This window comes from Bufo bufo, chromosome 1 (assembly GCF_905171765.1).
Source record: "Bufo bufo chromosome 1, aBufBuf1.1, whole genome shotgun sequence".
Classification (NCBI taxonomy): Eukaryota; Metazoa; Chordata; class Amphibia; order Anura; family Bufonidae; genus Bufo; species Bufo bufo.
The window spans coordinates 384,212,611-384,232,576 of record NC_053389.1 but is presented as its reverse complement, the minus strand read 5'-3'; the positions used below and the strand labels follow the sequence as shown (position 1 = coordinate 384,232,576).

Here is a 19,966-nt window from a genome sequence, read left to right as displayed (position 1 = left end):
AAAACACTGATGTCTGAATACACACATTAAAATGAATGTTAGCGTGTGCTGTCTGTGGAGAACACGTACAGCACACATCCGTGAAACACTGATCTGTAAATGAGGCTTAATGCTCATTCACACGTCACTGTTCGGTCAGTGATCTTTAGCCAAACTAGGTGTGGCTCTAAACATAGAACAGATGGAGGCTCCAATCCTGGTTTTGGCTGACAATCACTGATGGAAATCACTGACCAAAACACTGACGTGTGAATGAGGCTTGATACACTATCAGCAAAGTATATGAGATAAAAATGTCAAAGCCCAAAATGCTGCATATGTACTATATAGACTACCATCAGCATTTTTTAAAAAGGGGGGAGGGGGTCATCAGTTCCAGTAGTGTTAAATTCTAATCAGCCAACAAAGAGTATCCATTAAATGATCAAATTGTCAAATTAGTTCAATTTGGACCATAAAGCCCACTTTACAAAATAACCACAATAGTCCACATTTGGATCCAAACTCCTTTATTAACACACGAGCACAGTCTGTACAGTGTTGTGCTTTCAGAACGTTACTAAACATGGAAAAAGAAAATGAAGCTTTGCTGTAGGTCATGAAATGAGAAGGCGCAAGGAGTCAAAGAGGTGGTCAACAGAAAAAAATATCTGTGTGCACAACTTCCCTTCATCTTCACTAACCTACCAGCAGGAGCTTATGATCCAAGAACAAGGCATGGCACCCCCGCATCCAGGGAATAAATAGGAGCACTGAGCAAATGAATAATATGAAGGAAAAGGGGGGGGATGCTACAGTGGAAAATATGCCCCCTGCCCCACAGGGTTGTGCAGGGGTATTAAGGGTTAATTATTGCCATAAGTTTCTATTTTGTTTCCTCAAAAAGCTGCAGGAACAAGTTACAAAGATAAAACTACAACAAGAAATCCTCTTTGCATCCTTCAATCCGAATGCAAAAGGCAGTCGGCACAGGCTGGTCAAAGAAAAAGAAAAAATAAATCCAGCTAATAACACTGAGGGAACCAGGCGCTTGGCTGCTGCTCCTGGATCTGATGCACAAGTTCTGCGCAACCTAGAGGGGTTAATAGCAATCCCCAAAATCGTGTCAAATAAAGCAGAGAGATGCCAGCAAGGCTATGACTGGCTTATTAGAATATATAGAAAATAATAACTGAAAGGAGGTAAAGAAAATGACAACCTGTCTCCTACCCCCCAAAATCACATATGGTGGTAAAGAGAGGGGGAAGCAGGCAGAGTCGTACGAGCATGGCTCCAGCAGGGGCAGAAGCCTCAGCCATTACTACAATACTTTGCTGTTAAACGGCTGTGTCACGTATTTTAGTCACATGTAAATGGACAAGGGATTACTAAGCACTTTCACCAAAGCCGCCTCCTTCTTCATCTTCTTCCTCTTCTTCCATGACCGGGTCAGAGTCCCAACATGTGATGTCAATCTCTGAAATACATAACAGTATGTTAGCTGGTGATCAGTACAGACACTCTTCGTAAATGCATCACGGGATATACAGAAGACAACAATTGTCATATTCTGGGTGTGATTTGTGCTCAAATGTCTAATCTTCCACAATTTTTTACTTCATTTTAATTTTTTTGCAGGACACAAGGGGCTTTCATCTTACATCTTTTTAATTTGTAAGGCTTATGTGCAATGAAAATGAAATTAAAAAGGGCAGAAACAAATTTTTATTTTTTTTCACATTCTGTAATTAATTACATTTACCCCAAAAGTTAACCCTTCTGTGCATATTAGTGCCAAATATATATTCTGTGCCCAATGGTGGAGATATATCCAGAATCGTGGCATCAGAAAGTTGCACATTTTACACAAGCTCCATTTAAAAAAAAAAAAAAGTTGCAACCTTTTGATCCTTCTCTGCAACACTTACCACTTTTTTTTTTTTTTTAAATAAAGTAGGTGGGCCATGGGAGCAGCCTGACACATGTATCATTACTTACGTCAGTTTTCAGGCGCAAGTAATACGTGAAGCCAATCCATCTCCTAGCTGGCATACATAGCTTTTGAGATTCTGGTTCATGTATCAGCTGAGATGCACCATAATTATTAAGAGGCATGCATCTCTTAATCATTTTGATGCATTTCGCTCCACCGCACTGGAGATCAAGTCTTGACAAATCTCCCCCTGTGTAATTTACGGGAACGCATATTGAGACAAGACCAAAGCCCATTTCAGTTTTAGATGAGTGTTCCGTTTAAGAGTTTTACAGACAAGAACGGGTACTTCAGCTTGTTATTCTGATCTAATTGATCACACTACCAGGAAAGTTTGTTTCTGCAACTGTGGGCACCATGATGGAGTATCAGAGTGATCATATAATTGAGACATGAACCAGACAGGTCCTGATAAGGTCATCAGGTCCACAGGCTAATGGTGCTGCAGCAGAATAATAGACATAAATTTGAAGGGAATCTGTCACCAGTAACCTTCCTACGGCATCACCATTATTCTTGTTGCACCCAACTCCACTTCTTTCTGTGGCCAACTCCTCCCTGACTGCTTTGATTGTCAGGGCCAGGCAGTGAGGGAGCTACTGGCCACAGAAAGGAGTGGAGCTTGGATGCAACAAGAGCAATGGTGACACCCTCATTGCACAAAATTCTACTAACTTGTATATTAAAAGGATTGTCTCCATGCAAGCGCCACTTCCTGGGCATCAGACTACACATCATCTCCTGTGGAGTGGCGGCACAATGTAATTATAAGTACTGGCTCCATTCAAGTGAATGGAGCCAGTACTCATCATTACACTGCACTTTTGAGACAATGTGCATTGTGAGGAAGCCATGCTGGCATGGAGCGACGCCTCCTCCTTAAACAGATGATCGGTGGAGTCATCAAAATATATGGCCGGACAACCCCTTTAAGAAAAAGTATTATAATTCCAGAACAGAGCTTCGGATCAACAAAAGAAAAACAGTGTTTTAACCTATGTGACTATGCAAACAGATTGATAGGGAGGTCACTGGTGACAGATTCCCTTTAAGTGAGTTATGTATGAAGACCAGCAGAACGTCATGTCAGTTGTCATTAGTAACCTCTTTTTCTCTGACACTCAGGGTGAACAGTGCTACTTGTCCATACCAGAAAGAGAATTTGTGCAGTGCATGGAATTGTTGAAGCATGCAATAAAGTGTTTAACATATAGATGACACAGTGTGAGATAGGCTGTCGGATCCGACAGCCTATCTGATTACTCAGTAGTATCAACAATTTTTTTATATATAATAAACTGAGTGTACCTTTGTGAGAACTAATAATACGCAACTTTCTCGCCCATTTTCCTTGGGGGACACAGGAAACCATGGGTATAGCTCTGCTCCCTAGGAGGCGTGACACTAAGGCTACATTCATACGTCCGTTTTTTTCTACATCCCGATTTTCGGTCCGTTTTTTGCGGATCCGTTGTTCCTGAAAATGTTTCCGTATGTCATCCGTTTTTTGCGGATCCGCAAAAAACGGAAACATGTGAAAACTCAAATCCGACAGTATATTCTAACACAGAGGCGTTCCCATGGTGATGGGGACGCTTCTAGTTAGAATATACTGAGAACGGTGTCCATGACTGCCCCCTGCTGCCTGGCAGCACCCGATCTCTTACAGGGGGCTGTGATCCGCACAATTATTGTGCGAATCATAGCCCCCTGTGAGAGATCAGGTGCTGCCAGGCAGGAGGGGGCAGACCCCCCTCCCTCCCCAGTATTAAATGTGCCCAGTGCGGTCTCACCTCTCCCCCCCCATCATTGGTGGCAGCGGAGAGTACCGATCGGAGTCCCAGTTTAAATCGCTGGGGCTCCGATCGGTTACCATGGCAGCAAAGACGCTATTGCAGTCTTGGCTGCCATGGTTACTTAGCAATAAATACAAGCATTATACTTACCTGCGACTGCGAGCTGCGATGTGTGTCCGGCCGGGAGCTCCTCCTACTGGTAAGTGACAGGTCTATAGGCAATGCGCCGCACTGGGCACATTTATTATTACTGGGAATCCGCACTGCCACCGATGATGGGGGGGGAGAGGTGAGCACTGGGCACATTTAATACTGGGGAGGGAGGGGGGTCTGCCCCCTGCTGCCTGGCAGCCCCTGATCTCTTATAGGGGGCTATGATATGCACAATTAACCCCTTAGGCGCAGCACCTGAGGGGTTAATTGTGCAGATCACAGCCCCCTGTAAGAGATCGGGTGCTGCCAGACAGCAGGGGGCTGTCATGTACACCGTTCTCAGTATATTCTAACTAGAAGCGTCCCCATCACCATGGGAACGCCTCTGTGTTAGAATATACTGTCGGATCTGAGTTTTTCACGAAGTGAAAAATCAGATCTGTAGAAAACTTACTGGGAATCCGCACTGCCGCACTGGCCACCAATGAATATAGAGGGAGGGGGGCACATTTAATACTGGGGAGGAAGCCTAATTTCCAGGAACAGAATCCGCATAAAACGGATGACATACGTAATGACATACGAATGTCTTCCGTTTTTTGCGGATCCATTGACTTTGTATTGGTCCAGGATCCGATTCTTCAGGACAAGAATAGGACATGTTTTATATTTAAACGGACATGCGGAACAGAACAACGGAAACGGACAGCACACATTGTGCTGTCCGATTTTTTCCAGGACCCATTGAAAATGAATGGGTCCAGATCTGGTCCTGATCTGTTCCTGAAAAAACGGAACAGATCAGGAAAGAAAAAACGGACGTGTGAATGGACCCTAAGTGAAAGCTGTAAGCCCCTCCTCCATCAGCTATACCCTCAGCCTGGAGAGAGAGACTGCCAGTTTTTGCTTAGTGTCCAAGGAGGCAAGACACTCCCTGCTTAGGCAGGGTCGCTTTCCTATAATTTTTTATTTTTTGCGTTATTTGTTGTTTTTAATTCGGTTTTTTTCTACTTGCAGGGACAACAGAGGCGCACTAGACCCCTCTGTTTCTCCCGGGGTTGAGTTGCGCCAGTGCCGGTAATTCCGCACTGCCGCCTCCCCCACAGAAGACAAGGTGGACCAGGGCAGCCTCGCTCCCCTGCGTCCCGCCAGCTCAAGGGTCGCCCGCACGCCAAGTCCCTCCCCCGGCTTCCTGCCACTGCGGTGCCAGTAGCTGAAGGGGCGACCCTGCTGGATGGATTGAGGGTGAAGACAGCGGATGGTGAGAGTGGCTGCTCCAGCCTCCCCCTTTCCCTCCCTCCCACCGCTGCTACGACCCACAAGCGTTTTCCTCCCCCCAACCCCCCCCCCTCCCCCTTTCAGGGGCACATTTTCATTGGGGGCACCTTAATGGTGAGGGGGAACTTCAGTTAGACCGCCTCCCCACATTCCCTACCATCCCAGCTGGGAGGTTCGGTGCCCCTTTTCAGGGACACATTTTCTCTTGGGGGCTCTTATGGGCATAACAGGGCCGGCAACTTACCGGGCATCCTTTGGGGGGACTTCGGTCTTCTCCAGCGGCAGGGCATCAGGGGGACGGCTGTGGGCAGGAGGCCGTCTGCCTCATCCAGGCGCGGCGGGGGCCGCGTACTTGGCGCGAACGGCGCCATTTTAGCTTGGCCGGCACTTCATCTTTTTTGGGGGTTAAATCATTTTGCCGCGCGCGGCTCTGCCTTCTCCTTCAGCGCGGCGGGGGGGCGGAGCTTCCCCACATGCGCTCCGCTGCTTCGTCGGGCAGCACATCTCTAGTGCTGCGTGGAATCCTCTGCTGCCGTCCGATCCTGAAGCTCTTCATCTTTCCTCAGGAGTCACCCTCCGTGCCTGCTGCCACTCCTCCACAGCCTCCTTCAGTCTGCTGCCCTTACTACTGCCGCTTGCGCTGTCCGCGGGTCTGGTAGGACTGTTAACCCCCTCCGTGCCACCAGTGCTGCTGCCTGGGTGTAATCCCTGTTCCGTTTTTTCTCTGGGGTCCCCCCCTTTAAGTGCAACATTTTTTTCACCATGTCAGACCCTTCTGCAGCCGCCAAGCCTTGGTACCATGCCTGTACCGCTTGTAGGGAACCTTTTCCCCGGGGGCAGTCTGATCCGCACTGTCCTGCATGCCGGGCTCCACCGCAGCCTCAGTCGCCTGCTGTGTCGCTCCCTGCTTCCTCTGACCCGCCTGACTGGGCTAGATCCCTGTCCCAGGCCGTGGAAAGCCTCACCCATGTCGTGGGCCGCCTAATAGACAGGCCGCCTACCCCGCAGGATGCCACTCTTACTGTCGCACCCTCCGGGTCCACCGCTTCTGCCGCTGCGGCGGGTTCACCCTCTCTTAGTGACCCTTCCCGAGCTAGGCACTCTCAGAAGCGTTTTAGAGTAGAGCGCGCCTCCTCCTCGGATGCCTCTCTCTCTCCGCCACGCGTGCGCACTCAGACGGGCCTCTCCTCTCCAAAGGATTCGCCCTCTGAAGGTGAATTGGCGGCTTCGGATTTGGAAATGGACTCGGCCCTGCCGTCCAAGCTAGCCTCAGCGATGGGTCAACTTATCTCTGATATTCGTGACACCTTTAAAGTGCAAGATGACCCCCCTAGCTCTGACGCAGCTAGCGTCTCCTTTATCAGACCCAAGCAGGCCTCCAAAGTCTTTCCAATCCACTCTGATTTCTCTTCCGTGGTGTCTAAGGCTTGGGCTCGCCCGGACGCCCGTTTTGTCAATCCCAAGAAGCTGGATATTTGCTATCCTTTTCCAGCCGATGTCGTGGCCACCTGGTCGTTCCCACCCAAGGTGGACCCCCCTGTGGCCCGTCTGTCAAAGACCACGGCCATTCCTGTTCCCGACGGGTCCTCTCTTCAGTCAGCGGAGGACCGTCGTATGGAGTCCCTTTCCAAGGGCATTTTTGCTGCCTCCGGTTCTGCCCTCAGACCGGTTTTTGCCTCTGCCTGGGCGGGTAAAGCAATCTCTGCTTGGGGTATGCAGCTGGAGCAGGAGTTGGACTCGGACGTCCCCATCCAGGACCTACGTTCCTTGGCCCAGCTTATTGTTCGGGCTGGAAATTTTGTTTGTGAGGCCTCCCTTGATGCGGGAGCCCTTATAGCACGCTCCTCCGCCCTGGCCGTTTCCGTCAGGAGGGAACTCTGGCTGAAGGTTTGGAAAGCGGACGCTGCCTCCAAACGTTCCTTGGCGGGGCTACCTTTTGCGGGTTCCCGCCTTTTCGGGGCCCGCCTAGACGAGCTTATTTCGGAAGCCACGGGTGGTAAAAGCACCCATCTTCCTCAACCCCAAGCCAGGGGCGCCCCCCGCGGACGCCCTGGTGCGTCTCGTTTTCGGTCCTCCCGCAGGACCTCTGGGGCTCGCCCCGCAGCTGCCGCTTCGGCCCCTCCCCAGGATAAGCGTAGGAAGCCGTTTTTTCGGGCGCAGCCCTCCTGGCGCAGGCCGCAGGCTGCCCGCACACCCGCAGCAAAGCAGTCCTCTGCCTGAAGGTGCGCCCCCACCCACCCGGGTGGGGGGCCAGCTCCTCCTTTTCAGGGACGTCTGGATGGCTCACGTCTCCGACGCCTGGGCTCTCGAAATTGTGTCTTCCGGATACAAAATCGAATTCGCGTCCTTCCCTCCAGATCGGTTCTTTCGCTCCCGCCCTCCGCGGGACCCGAAAAGCGCGGCCGCGTTCTCCGCGGCTGTTCAAGCCTTACTGGACAGGGGGGTGATTACCCCCGTTCCTCTAGAGGAAAGGTTCCAAGGGTTCTATTCGAACCTCTTTGTAGTTCCCAAGAAGGGAGGTTCGGTGCGGCCCATTTTGGACCTCAAAAGGCTCAACCGTTTTCTCCTCCTTCGACGGTTTCGGATGGAGTCCCTCCGTTCCGCGGTGGCTTCCCTGGAGCGGGGAGATTTCATGTCTTCCATCGATATACAGGATGCCTACCTCCATGTTCCGGTAGCCCGGTGTCACCATCGCTTCCTCCGATTCGCCGTGGGGGACCTTCACTTCCAATTTGTCTCCCTTCCCTTTGGGCTGGCGACAGCCCCCCGGGTGTTCACCAAGGTCCTGGCCCCGGTTTTGGCCTTACTCCGCTCCAGGTGTGTTTTTCTGCTGCCGTACTTGGACGATATCCTCATCAAGGCTCCTTCCTTTTCTCAAGCGGCTGCCAGCGTGGATCTCACTCTAGAGACCCTGGCGAGGTTCGGTTGGGTCATCAACTTCCCCAAGTCCTCCCTTCCCCCCTCCAGACATCTGGTCTTCCTGGGAATGCTTTTAGACACGGGAGCGGCGGAGGTACGTCTTCCCTCGGAAAAACGTCTGACCCTCCGTCGGGCGATTCGGGGTCTCCTTCTCCACCGTCGACCGTCCTTCCGCTTCTGCATGCGGGTCTTGGGGCAGATGTTTGCCTGCTTCGAGGCGATCCCATTTGCGCAGTTTCACTCCCGCCCTCTCCAACGGGCGATCCTCTCCTCCTGGGACAAATCGCCGGAGTCTCTGGACCATCCCTTCCGTCTATCGCCTCCGGTGCGGTCATCTCTCCGCTGGTGGTTACAGGCCCCTCTTCTGGGCAAGTCCTTTCTGCCGCTCAACTGGCTGGTGGTTACAACCGATGCCAGTCTCTTAGGCTGGGGAGGCGTGTTTCCTCCCCGATCCGTCCAGGGCATTTGGTCTCCATCGGAGTCCAAACTCTCGATCAATGTCCTGGAGCTGAGAGCGGCCCTTCTGTCTCTGCGACACTGGACTCATCTGCTGCGGGGTCATCCAGTTCGTGTGCAATCGGACAACGCCACGGCCGTGGCGTACATAAACCACCAGGGGGGCACTCGCAGCGCAGCAGCGATGCGGGAGGTCACCAGCATTCTCCTTTGGGCGGAAGTCCACGTCCCGGCTCTATCTGCAATTTTTATTCCAGGGGTGGACAATTGGGCGGCGGACTTCCTCAGTCGCACCACCGTCGACCCCGGCGAGTGGTCTCTTCACCCGGAGGTGTTCGAGGCCATTTGCCTTCGTTGGGGCATGCCGGACGTGGACCTCATGGCCTCCAAGTTCAATCACAAGGTCCCCGCCTATCTGTCCAGGGCCAGGGATCCGGGAGCTTGCGGAGCCGACGCCCTCGTTCTTCCTTGGCGAGACTTCGCGCGTCCATACATATTCCTCCCCATCCCACTCCTGCCCAAGGTCCTTCGGAAGATCGCGGCGGAAGGCGTCTCGGTGATTCTGGTCGCTCCGGACTGGCCCCGCCGGTCTTGGTACGCCGACCTCATGCTGCTCCTGGCGGACGAGCCCTGGCCGCTGCCCGCCAGGGAAGATCTTCTCTCTCAGGAACCGATCTTCCACCCGCGTTTAAGGTCCCTACGTTTGACGGCGTGGCTGTTGAGACCACCGTCCTGACGCGTAGGGGTTTTTCTGCGGACGTCGTCCGCACCATGATCCGCGCTCGTAAGCCGTCCTCTTCTAGGATCTATTATAGGACCTGGAGGACCTATTTGGGGTTCTGTGCCGATCTGGGGATTCCTCCGCTCCGCTTTTCTCTCCCCACCGTTTTGTCTTTCCTTCAGAGTGGCCTTGCCCAAGGTCTGGGTCTTTGAAGGGTCAGGTGTCTGCGCTGTCCATTTTGTTTCAGCGCCCACTGGCCCCCCTTGGTCCTGTCAAGACTTTCCTTCAGGGCGTGGCTCACGCGGTTCCTCCGTACCGCCCTCCGGTACCGCCCTGGGACCTGAACCTGGTTCTCTCTGCGCTCCAGGCTTCTCCTTTCGAGCCTCTGCGGACTGTTTCCTTGCGGCTTCTGTCCTGCAAGGTTATTTTCCTTGTAGCCGTCACCTCTCTTCGGAGGGTGTCCGAATTGGCTGCACTCTCCTGTCTGGAACCTTTCCTAGTGTTCCACCAGGACAAGGTGGTTCTTCGTCCGGTCCCTTCCTTCCTTCCTAAGGTGGTCTCCACCTTTCATCTGAACGAGGACATCGTTCTCCCCTCCTTGTGTCCTTCCCCTTCCCACCCCCGGGAGAGGAAGCTTCATCGCCTGGACGTTGTCAGGGCGCTGAAGGTTTATCTGGAGGTAACCAGCTCTTTCAGGCGTACTGACTCGCTCTTTGTGGTTCCGGAGGGGTCGCGCAGAGGGATGGCGGCGTCCAAAGTTGCTATTGCCCGTTTTGTCAAGATGGCTGTTACTGAGGCTTATCTCGCCAAGGGCAAGGTTCCGCCCCTTGGTGTTACCGCTCACTCCACTAGAGCGGTCGGGGCTTCCTGGGCTCAGAGGAATCGGGCTTCTACGGAGCAGATTTGCAAGGCGGCCACTTGGTCCTCCTTGCACACCTTCACCAAATTCTACAGGGTGCATACTCATGCGTCGGCTGACGCTGCTTTAGGCCGTCTGGTGTTGCAGGCGGCAGTTGATTGATGCCTCTGGGTGTTGGTCTGGTTGTTCTGGTCCCTCCCTTCTGGGACTGCTCTGGAACGTCCCATGGTTTCCTGTGTCCCCCAAGGAAAATGGGCGAGAAAAGGAGACTTTTGTATAACTTACCAGTAAAGTCTCTTTCTCGCTCTTCCTTGGGGGACACAGCACCCGCCCTTCATTTGAGTTTACAGTTGTGGTTCCGGCTTGGTTGCCCCCGTTGGGGCTTGACAGTTCTTCTTTTTTCCGGTTGGTGGTTATCTTTCACTACTTGGACACGCAACTGGCAGTCTCTCTCTCCAGGCTGAGGGTATAGCTGATGGAGGAGGGGCTTACAGCTTTCACTTAGTGTCACGCCTCCTAGGGAGCAGAGCTATACCCATGGTTTCCTGTGTCCCCCAAGGAAGAGCGAGAAAGAGACTTTACTGGTAAGTTATACAAAAGTCTCCTTTTTATTATTCCCGTTAATATAAGTGAGACAGTGTTACTAAAATTTCTTCTAAACGCACTGCTGTGCGTATAAATTTTGGAAGGAGTTAAGTGGTCTTTTGCCCTACTCAGAACTTGATGGTTTACGGTGGGGGTAGCTTCTCCAGGTAAGTGTTGCGTGATGTGCTCGCTAATTGCTTCTGAGCTATGCCTAATTGTTTCTGACCCTCGTGCTCTGGTCTAGAGTGGGGAGATAGGCTAACTGGCTGTAGTCGGAGCACTCGCCCTGAAAAGAGCGACCCCCAGCCACAGGAACATCGAGCCTGACCTACTCGTCCCTCTCCTAACAGATGCCTACAAGCACCGCAAGAAATTTTTGTAACAGTGTCTCACTTATTTTAACGGGAATAATAAAAGTTCTGTATTATTAGTTCTCACAAAATGTACACTCAGTTTATTATATATAAAAAAGTCTTTAACATGAATTACACAGAGAACCTGTTACCACAACATATAGGGCAATCTGCATGTTATAGAACAGGAGGAGCTGAGCAGACTGATCTTGTAGGAAAAGATTCCGTAAAACGTATAATTTATACAGTTATATTTCTCCTCTTTCTGATACACGGGGGAGGTGTTATTAATGTTACCAGCATTTTCTGTGTAAGTGTGCATATAGATATAGCTATCAGCCACCGATAACACCTCCCCCATGTACAATGACATCTGAAATAGCAGAGATTTGAAGGCAAGTGTTACTGAATCTTTTCCCATAAAACTATATATCAGTCTGCTCAGCTCCCCCTGCTCTATAACATGCTGCCTACAATTGCACTGCATTTCATTGTGACAGGTCCTCTTTAAAAGTCACAATAAATTTTACCCATCCATCACTCATTTGCAATAGTTTTTAACACACCGCTTCCAATCACCTACTGCAATAAATCTGACATAAAATAACTGTTCTCGCTTATGTAAGGAACAACAAAACCAATGATTGCATCTGGCAGGAGGTCCTATTATCCTCTCTTTACATCATGCTTGGCAACTACATGAGGCACATACATTGGAAAAAAGCAAAATATATACTGCAGACGTGTGCATCCCTATGCCTATAGAGGCATATTCCTACCATTGACTTTCAGAAAGATCATTGTAAAACTGCATTCTCGTGCATTATACAATCTGCTAAATGTGAACATGACCGGAGAGGAAAATGTTTTGTGTGCATGGGGAGCATAGTTATAGCCTAGATAAATGGACAAAGTGGAGGATTGGTGCCAGCACAATCGTATAAAGAAAAACACACAAAGGCGACATCCCTCTGCCGCTTTATTGGTTGGCATTTGTCATATCTAGTGGCCAAAAATGCCTTCAGTGCACTGATTCTTATCGGCTAACCTACACAATAGCAGGGATCAGTCGGCTGCCAGGGTATAAGGGAATCTGGGACGTGTGACCACCAGCACTAAACAAATGGATGTTCTAAGAGGGAATTAAAACACTATGGGGCGCCCTGACATGGATGTAACAGCAATATCTAGACTAGAGGAGGGGTCAGCAACCTTTGGCACTCCAGCTGTGGTAAAACCACGACTGCCAGCATGCACACTTGCTTGGCTGTTCTCAGAACTGAAAAAGAAGCGAATGGAAGATTGACTTTCACCTGTTTTATTTTATACACCTTCTCTGTGTTTCTTTGTTTTGTAAATGCTTGGTCTCAGTTATTATTATAGTCCTCAACCTGCCTTTATCAGTGCGAAAAGCACCTATATAGTGGTGACATATACTTTGTCACCGTATCTTTCATTTCGGTCTAGTGGGCCCCCTAGAATTTAATATGGGACCCTTTTCTACTATCAACAGTTATCTAATTTGTATAATGATCATCCCCCTCTCCATAAAAGAAATATAGGCACTGATGGTCCTTTATCATCCTCTGCATCGCTTTATCGGGATTTCCGGCGCCTCAGTGAGCTGTTTGCGTTTCACGATGCATCTCACTGACAGGAAGTCATGTGTTGCGTTCCAATATGCGTTCCACCGCACTGGAAGTAACCCTCTTGGCGTCCGGAAATTCCATGCGGCGTCGGTGTTTACATTTTCACACTGGCACCGCTAACATCAGCTGCATATGCTCCTTTTTGGACCGGACTATCTGTATGTGGGCTCTCCATATATCAGTAAGTGACTCAGTGTTAATATAATTACTTTATACTTTGTACATTACATTTTTTTTTTTATATTTGCAACTACATCTATGCATCCTTATATCTATTTCTTAGGACATCACATGCGACTATAGTATCTTGGGGATCATCCTGTCCCACCTATGTCCGGGAACAAAGTATAATCAGCCGCCATCTGATTCTCCATGTCTCTTTATCCCTACGTTTTTCATATATTTTTTTGAATATTTATGTATGCTCATTACCCCCTGATGAACCTCTAGTTGAAGGGGAAACGTGTCTGGGTATACTGTACCAGTCTCATCTATCTATGTACCTAGCAGCATTTTTGCTCCATTTGTTTAATGTTTGTAGGGTTGTAATAGGGTTACATCAGTTTTAGGAATGGGGACAGGGAACCCTCAACCATCAGGGGGTCGTCCTGGGCTAAGTGTTATACAAGGTGACGTAGGGATAGATCACCTTTTTGTTTTACCCCCCCCCCCCCCCCTTCCTCCCTATTTTTACCCCCCCTTCCTCCCTACGGCTCCCTCCCTCCCTGGCATCTTCATGTTCACTGTGCCTGGGCCGTTCTTATACAGCGCGCTCATCGCTTCTCCCCTGCGGCGTGAGCGCGATCACTGTCTGCTTGCACTGCAGCGCAGGCACAGTGAACATGCAGATGCCAGGGAGGGAGGGAGCCGTAGCCGGGATCATGCTGTGGCAGGACACGCACGACGCATGCGCGAGAAGAGCGCGGTCACGGCTACAGGGAAAAATGTCCATCAATATGCGGAGGAGCGGCATAGGGGCGGGTTTATCCGACGGTTGAGTCAAGGAGGCCGCTGCCCCCGTGACTTCAGAACGACTTCAAAAAGGTGACAAACACAGTTTTATAAGTCGATTTTATGAGACAGCACAACGCAGAAAGAAGATATGAATACATCTTTGGGCACACTATAAGAGATACTTTAAGGTACTGTGATTAGTGTAAATTGTATTTTCCAGGTGACAGGTTCCCTTTAAAGGTATTTTATATTAATTCACGTTAGCTTTGATTAATTCTATTTTGATACTTTACGTGATTCATTGGTTATCCAATTAGATCAGCAATTTTTCTTTTTCTTGCTGTTCTCAGAACTCCCAAAGAAGTGAACGGAGCATGCTGGGAGTTGTAGTTTCACAACAGCTGGAGTACCAGAGTTTGCCGATACCCGAGCCAAAAATCTATCTAGGGTTTTTATACTTTCTTCCTGATATACTGGACAAAGGTTTGTTGGAAAGGGTGGGGACTAAGATGAGGCATTTTGCACCACAAATTCTGGCCTAAAGTTCTAAAAGTGGGCGTGTTTTCTTATGTAAATGAATCTCTAGACAGATTTACTATTGGGACTATTTAAAAAGTTGCAAAAAAGTCACAAAAAAATGCGCAATTTCACTGTCATTGTCTCAGGTAGATATGTAAATTATTACAGGTGTGGTCTGATTAGACACGGAGCATTGCCACAAGAGGGCGTAAAAGTGCTTGCTGCTCCTCTGCCGCCTTATAAAAAAGCTCTCAGAGGCTACTTCTGGGTATTGTACTTCTTGGTGAGAGATGGTTGACTGCTAGACATACCTCTACGAAGCACTCAAAGACATTTTTCCCAATTGACAGGGTTTGAGATACATAACTGAACTAGCAGGATGGCCATTTTGACGAATAGCCTGCCATCTAGGCTATTCTTGGGAGCCATTGCATATGACATCCGGTCAACCCTAGTAGTGATATGAGGGAAACTGACAGCTCAGCAATATGTGCGGAATATCCTGTGACCACTTATGGCAGCGCTTCCAACTGGCAGAATAATGCTCGCCCACAAACAGCAAGGGTTTTTCAGAAATGTATCTGCTAGACTGCAACACTTCTTTGACCTGCCCTAAGAGTGTGCAGCATCTACAAGGCCAGCTGCAACATTTGGACAAATGTGCCACTGGATAGCTTACTGAACATGTATGCCTCTATGCCCAACTGAATCTCATCTTGTATCTAGGCTAGATACAGCCCAACAGGATACTAGAGCCCAGGGGTGTAGAGAGGAAGGGGTGATCGAGGCACGTACCCAGAGCGCAGAGGGTTGAGGGCGTGCAAGGGCAGTTTATTTAGATCTAGATGTAGGGAGCTGTCTACTCCCTGCTTCACAGTTCAGCTGAGCTGCAGCGTTCCCCACCAGTCCACACATCTTGATGCTGGGCTGAGTGGGAGCAACAGTGCAGGCATATGAATCAGCCTCCTCCTGTACAACCCAGCAATTTATTAATGGAGCAGAATGCGGGCATTACTAATGTGAGGGGCAATCATGTGGGCAATACTACTGTGAGGGGCTATGTGGGGCACAATGTGGGTTAACTACAATGAAGGGGCACAATATTGGCATTACCACTGTGAGGGGGCACAGTGGGGGCATAACTACTGTGAGGGGGCACAGTGCAGGCATAACTACTGTGAGGGGGCACAATGCGGGCATAACTACTGTGAGGGGGCATAATGTGAGCATTACTACTGTGAAGGAGGCACCATGTGGGCATTACTACTGTGAGAGGGCACAATGTGGGCATTACTACTGTAAAGGGGCCAAGTCTTACAGGGTCAGCACAGCGCCCCCTGCTGGGGATTTAACAGTTACCATTCCCTGTTTATGTGTTTTTTCTTTTTGCTCTATTACCAAAGTGACCTTTTTCTGGTTCCAGCGGACATCATGCCGACACAGCAGCGAAACCCTGGAAGCAATAAGATTGGTTCTTTCATTTATAGCAAAGTGTATTGGTACCACCATGTACCCTATGATAGATTTTATGACGTGTTTATTGGGGGTCCTTCACAAAGAACGGCTTGTTACGCCAATCTTTGTTCCCCCTCTGCACTATTGGAGGATTAACCTAATTTATGATTAGGTGCACCTCCTGCAGTCCGTGCTCCTGGAGTGAAAACTACTTGGCCCAAAGGCAGAAAGGTAGTTCCAGCCCCCAACAAGCACTCACCACTCCTAAATAGTTGCAAAAAGGAGGCTTGCGACTATTTTTATGCCTAAAACAGGCATAAAAATATTTGTAAGGATATTATTAAAAGTTACGTTTTAAGCTATTCACGTGTAACCCTAGGAGGACTGGGTGGGATTGGTGAGTATAGTTATGAATTGGGGAGTTAGAGGCGTGGCTTAGTATAAAAAAATTATAATTTGCCGCAGAATGCTATCCTGATATTGAGCCTCTTTCCGATTTACTAAAGTTGGGAGGTGAGGGGTGGGGGCGCCATAATGAATCCTTGCCCTGGATGCTGGAAAGCCTAGCTACACCTCTACTAAAGCCTCCTTTCCAATGTACAGATTTCCCCAATAAACGTGTCCTTTCCCTCTAATCTTGTAATCACTTACATATATCATTAAATTCCCACATGTAAAGTTCATTTGATTCCAACAACTCCTGCTTGGTGCGTTATTATTTTAGCATTGAGTGTACTGGCATGCAAGTACATTAGCCTATGTACTAGCAAGAATAAGATGAAAATGTAAATATGCATTAAGATCACAGACAGCCCTTGGGCTCTTCTATGGACTCTGAGCCATCTACCTATATCAGTTATAGAAATCCAAAATGAAAGCAGGACTGCGTGAACTGACTGTATCATATACAGTTTAGGTATAGATCATGTCACAGGGCATCTCTGTGATGTGAACAAAGGGGTTCCCCACCCGGTTGCTTTTTTCTTATAGCAGCAACTGCCCAGCTCCTGACTGTGTAGACAAAGTGACACTGCTGATGTCATCAGTTTGGCATGCCAGAATGCCACAAACAGGTTAAGAAATATAGTATCTATTCCACATTACCATTACGTTCCCTAAAGAGATACAGACGTATCCAAGGGAAAGCAGGTGATGTCATGGAATCCAACCCCTTTATGGGTCAGTTTTGCAAATGCCTGTTTACAATGTAATTATTCCATCATCTAAATGGATATCTTGGTGGGTCAGTACAATAATCATTACCTCCTCCATTCTTATCATGTAGTTCACGTCACTGAGAATTTGGTTCAGGAAAAATACAATAAAATAACCTGTGATGACTGAATGGTTTATTACCTGGTGGTTTGTTGTAAAACACTGGTGGTGGTGCTTTAGCAGACATGTCATCGGGCTGAGCAAAATCTTCATCCTGTGACTGGCTAAAGTAACCTTCACTTGCCTGGAATGCACGAAAGACAGGAAACTTCTATTAGTTCACATCTCTGACTCCAGAACACCTAACTAAAACATTATGGATATAGGGGAACTAACTCGAAAAAAATCACTTCACTGATCTTTCTACCTGTATAAGTAACTGTGTGACACAAACATTTTATAAACATGGTTGTTTCAGGAAGCTTTGATGTGATCTGTAAGAGTGGTGGCACCCATAGGCATTAGACTGTGGGCAGATTCCAAAGAAAACAAAAAACAGTGAAATCTTCTGCAAACTATCTTCTGTCTGGGGAGACCCTAAAGCTAGATGGCCAATCACTTAGATCAGAGGAATACTGATAATAATCATGCATGCTTGAGTGGGCTGAGCATACATGTTTTTTGAATGGAGGGAGGGAATAAGCTGCTGCCAGATTCATCCTTCATCTATTATGGAAATGCAACATGGCCAACTTCTCTTTTTTCCGACATCTGTCATAGGGGGGAGAGACCACCTTACACATCTATCTAATGTGCATGGCTGATTTTAGACGTCATTCTCAGAGTAAAAATAGAATGGATAGCTTTGATAAATACCACTAGAAGGTAGTCATAGACCCAAAAGATTATAGTTAAAGTGATAGGGCCCACGAACAACTTTTATCACCTATCTAAAGGAGAAGTGAAACATGTATGAACACGGGATCTGACTGTAGGGACCTCTCAGTTGCAAGAAAGGGGGTCCCCAAGTAGGATTAGTGGTCTGCATGAAAACTGAAAGATTTTAGAGTAGTTTTAAAAATATACAGTAGATAGGGACTTGGAAAAAATATTTAAAAAAAAATTGGTAAAAATTTGATTTAAAAACAGATCATTTTTGGACGACACATTCCCCGTAAAGCTAACCCCTAAATCCATAACACTCTGCAGAGTTACAGGGATAATTATAATAGAGAACAATCGGTTGGAAAACAATTTTCCATCAGCAAAAGAAAAGCACACTGAATTCCCAATTGTATGTTAGTGTTCACACTATATGATTATTAGGCATATCATGGCCAATCTCACACGATAAAGGAACAAAACCATTACAGCTAACATCTGTAGCCCAAGGTCTTGCTAGTCCATTTTTTTTTTTAACTCTGCAAATACTTTTCTAAATGTCTCTGCAGTATCATCATGGAAAATATGCAGCTGCAGAAGAGGAGAGCTGGCTGTCATCCCTACTTTCTTATTGAGGGAAGGTGTAAGGTACAGTATACAGTTCAGGAAGCAGCAACACAGTTTACTGAGTTAACCCCTCGCTATGATGTGTTCATATGGTAGCTGTAGGAGTTGCTGGGTCTTTGCATACCTATACAAGCTCTGAAATGCAGTTACCTCTATAACTGGGGATAATATGCCAGCCTCAATTAAAGGGTCACTGAATTTTTGGTAAAACTTTTGATATCAAAAGTCTTGATCGGTTATCTATCTATCTATCTATCGATCGCAGAAAAAGCCACATGTAACATGGTAAAGATGGAAAAAAATTATTTAAATAACCAAATAATTAAAACCATTATAGCTTTTGAACTTAATTGGTTGAGGAAAATCACAGTGTTTAGAGTGGCAGCAAAGTGGATGATCCACAAGATGCATAAGAAATCTGCAGTGAAAACTGACCTGCGATGCAGAATTTTGTTCTACGGCATGTCAATTTAAGCTGTGGATTTCACCTTTTGCAAACCATCCCATGTGGTATTACCGTTAAAGTATAAACTAATACTTGCATTGATATTAAAATGTGTGGCGCACCTGAGTTCCTTCTCTTTGAGATGTCTCCCCATTTGTAAGAAGACAGTCTGTAAGTTCTGGCTGATGACAAGAAGCTTCCTGCAGTGCATGCTGATAGCTCAAAGTCATCTGATGAGGACCCTCAATGTGGATGATACTCTGGGGATCCTCCTCTGCCTCCATGTCACAAAAAGTAGGGGGTGGTTGTGGTAGCTCCTCAAAGTTCAGAAGGTTATCCTCAGGGACAGGAGGGCATGCCTCTGTTTCCCCAAGGGTTTTTTGCTCTGTGTGGATGTCTTCATGGGATGTCATCAAATTTCCATCTGTCCAGGTGGATTCCTGAGGCTCATCATTCTGCCACAGATCAAGAAGACTAGGAGCTTCTTGTGTTGGAGGGGGATGACTTTCTGACATCAAGTCAACCTCTCCCAGCTCCATAACAACTTCTTCCTCACTCCCTGTTAATTGAGGAGCAGCTGGGAACCCAGCATCTTCATCTTTTGTCTCCATAAAAACATCTTCTGTGAGCCCTTGTGGTGCCCATGCACCATCCTGGACAGTCTCTTCAGAACTCAGGGCTTTGTTCCACTCTTCCCCCAAGCTAATACGACGGTCCTTCTCAGGAGTACGAGGTGGTCCTGCTTCTGAAGAACTTCTCACTGCTGCAAGTAAGGGAGGAAAAACATCAAGAAAGCAACCAACAGAACCTTTTTTTGATCTCGTTACAAAACAAAGAAAAATGCATCAAAGTATAATAGACATGCAGATCACAAAACAATTTGGCAGCTCACAAGAAAACAGGTACTCCAAAAGTCCACATAATTGGAAATTCTATTAGGAAGAAACTTTAAAAATGTTTAGATGTAGAATTTTGAATTCAAATTTTTTTTTATACTTTGTGCACCCATACTGATCTTTATATATGACAATTAACAAAGCTGGGTAAACATCGGGCATCTCCCCAAAGTCCAATTAATTGCAGTACTACATGAACAGTACTGCTGCAGGAAATTCCCAATCGCCAATTTAAACATGCATACTTACCCCCAATCCCCCCTGGCTGAAATACTTTGAGAGGGATTGTGAA

The 19,966-nt window shown here is 47.8% G+C and overlaps 1 protein-coding gene across 2 annotated transcripts in view; it reads right to left on the bottom strand.

Moving 5' to 3' along the window:
* Positions 1-499: 499 nt before the first annotated feature.
* Positions 500-19,966, bottom strand: part of DBN1 (drebrin 1) — a 144,836-nt gene continuing 125,369 nt past the window's right edge. For both annotated transcript variants that reach the window (XM_040405497.1, XM_040405506.1), the window contains exons 11-13: positions 18,901-19,541; positions 17,026-17,128; positions 500-1,456 (exon numbers count right to left, since the gene is read on the bottom strand). In XM_040405497.1, the coding sequence (XP_040261431.1) occupies positions 1,368-1,456; positions 17,026-17,128; positions 18,901-19,541 (833 nt within the window). In that variant the 3' untranslated portion in view covers positions 500-1,367. The remainder of the gene's footprint in view (positions 1,457-17,025; positions 17,129-18,900; positions 19,542-19,966) is intronic.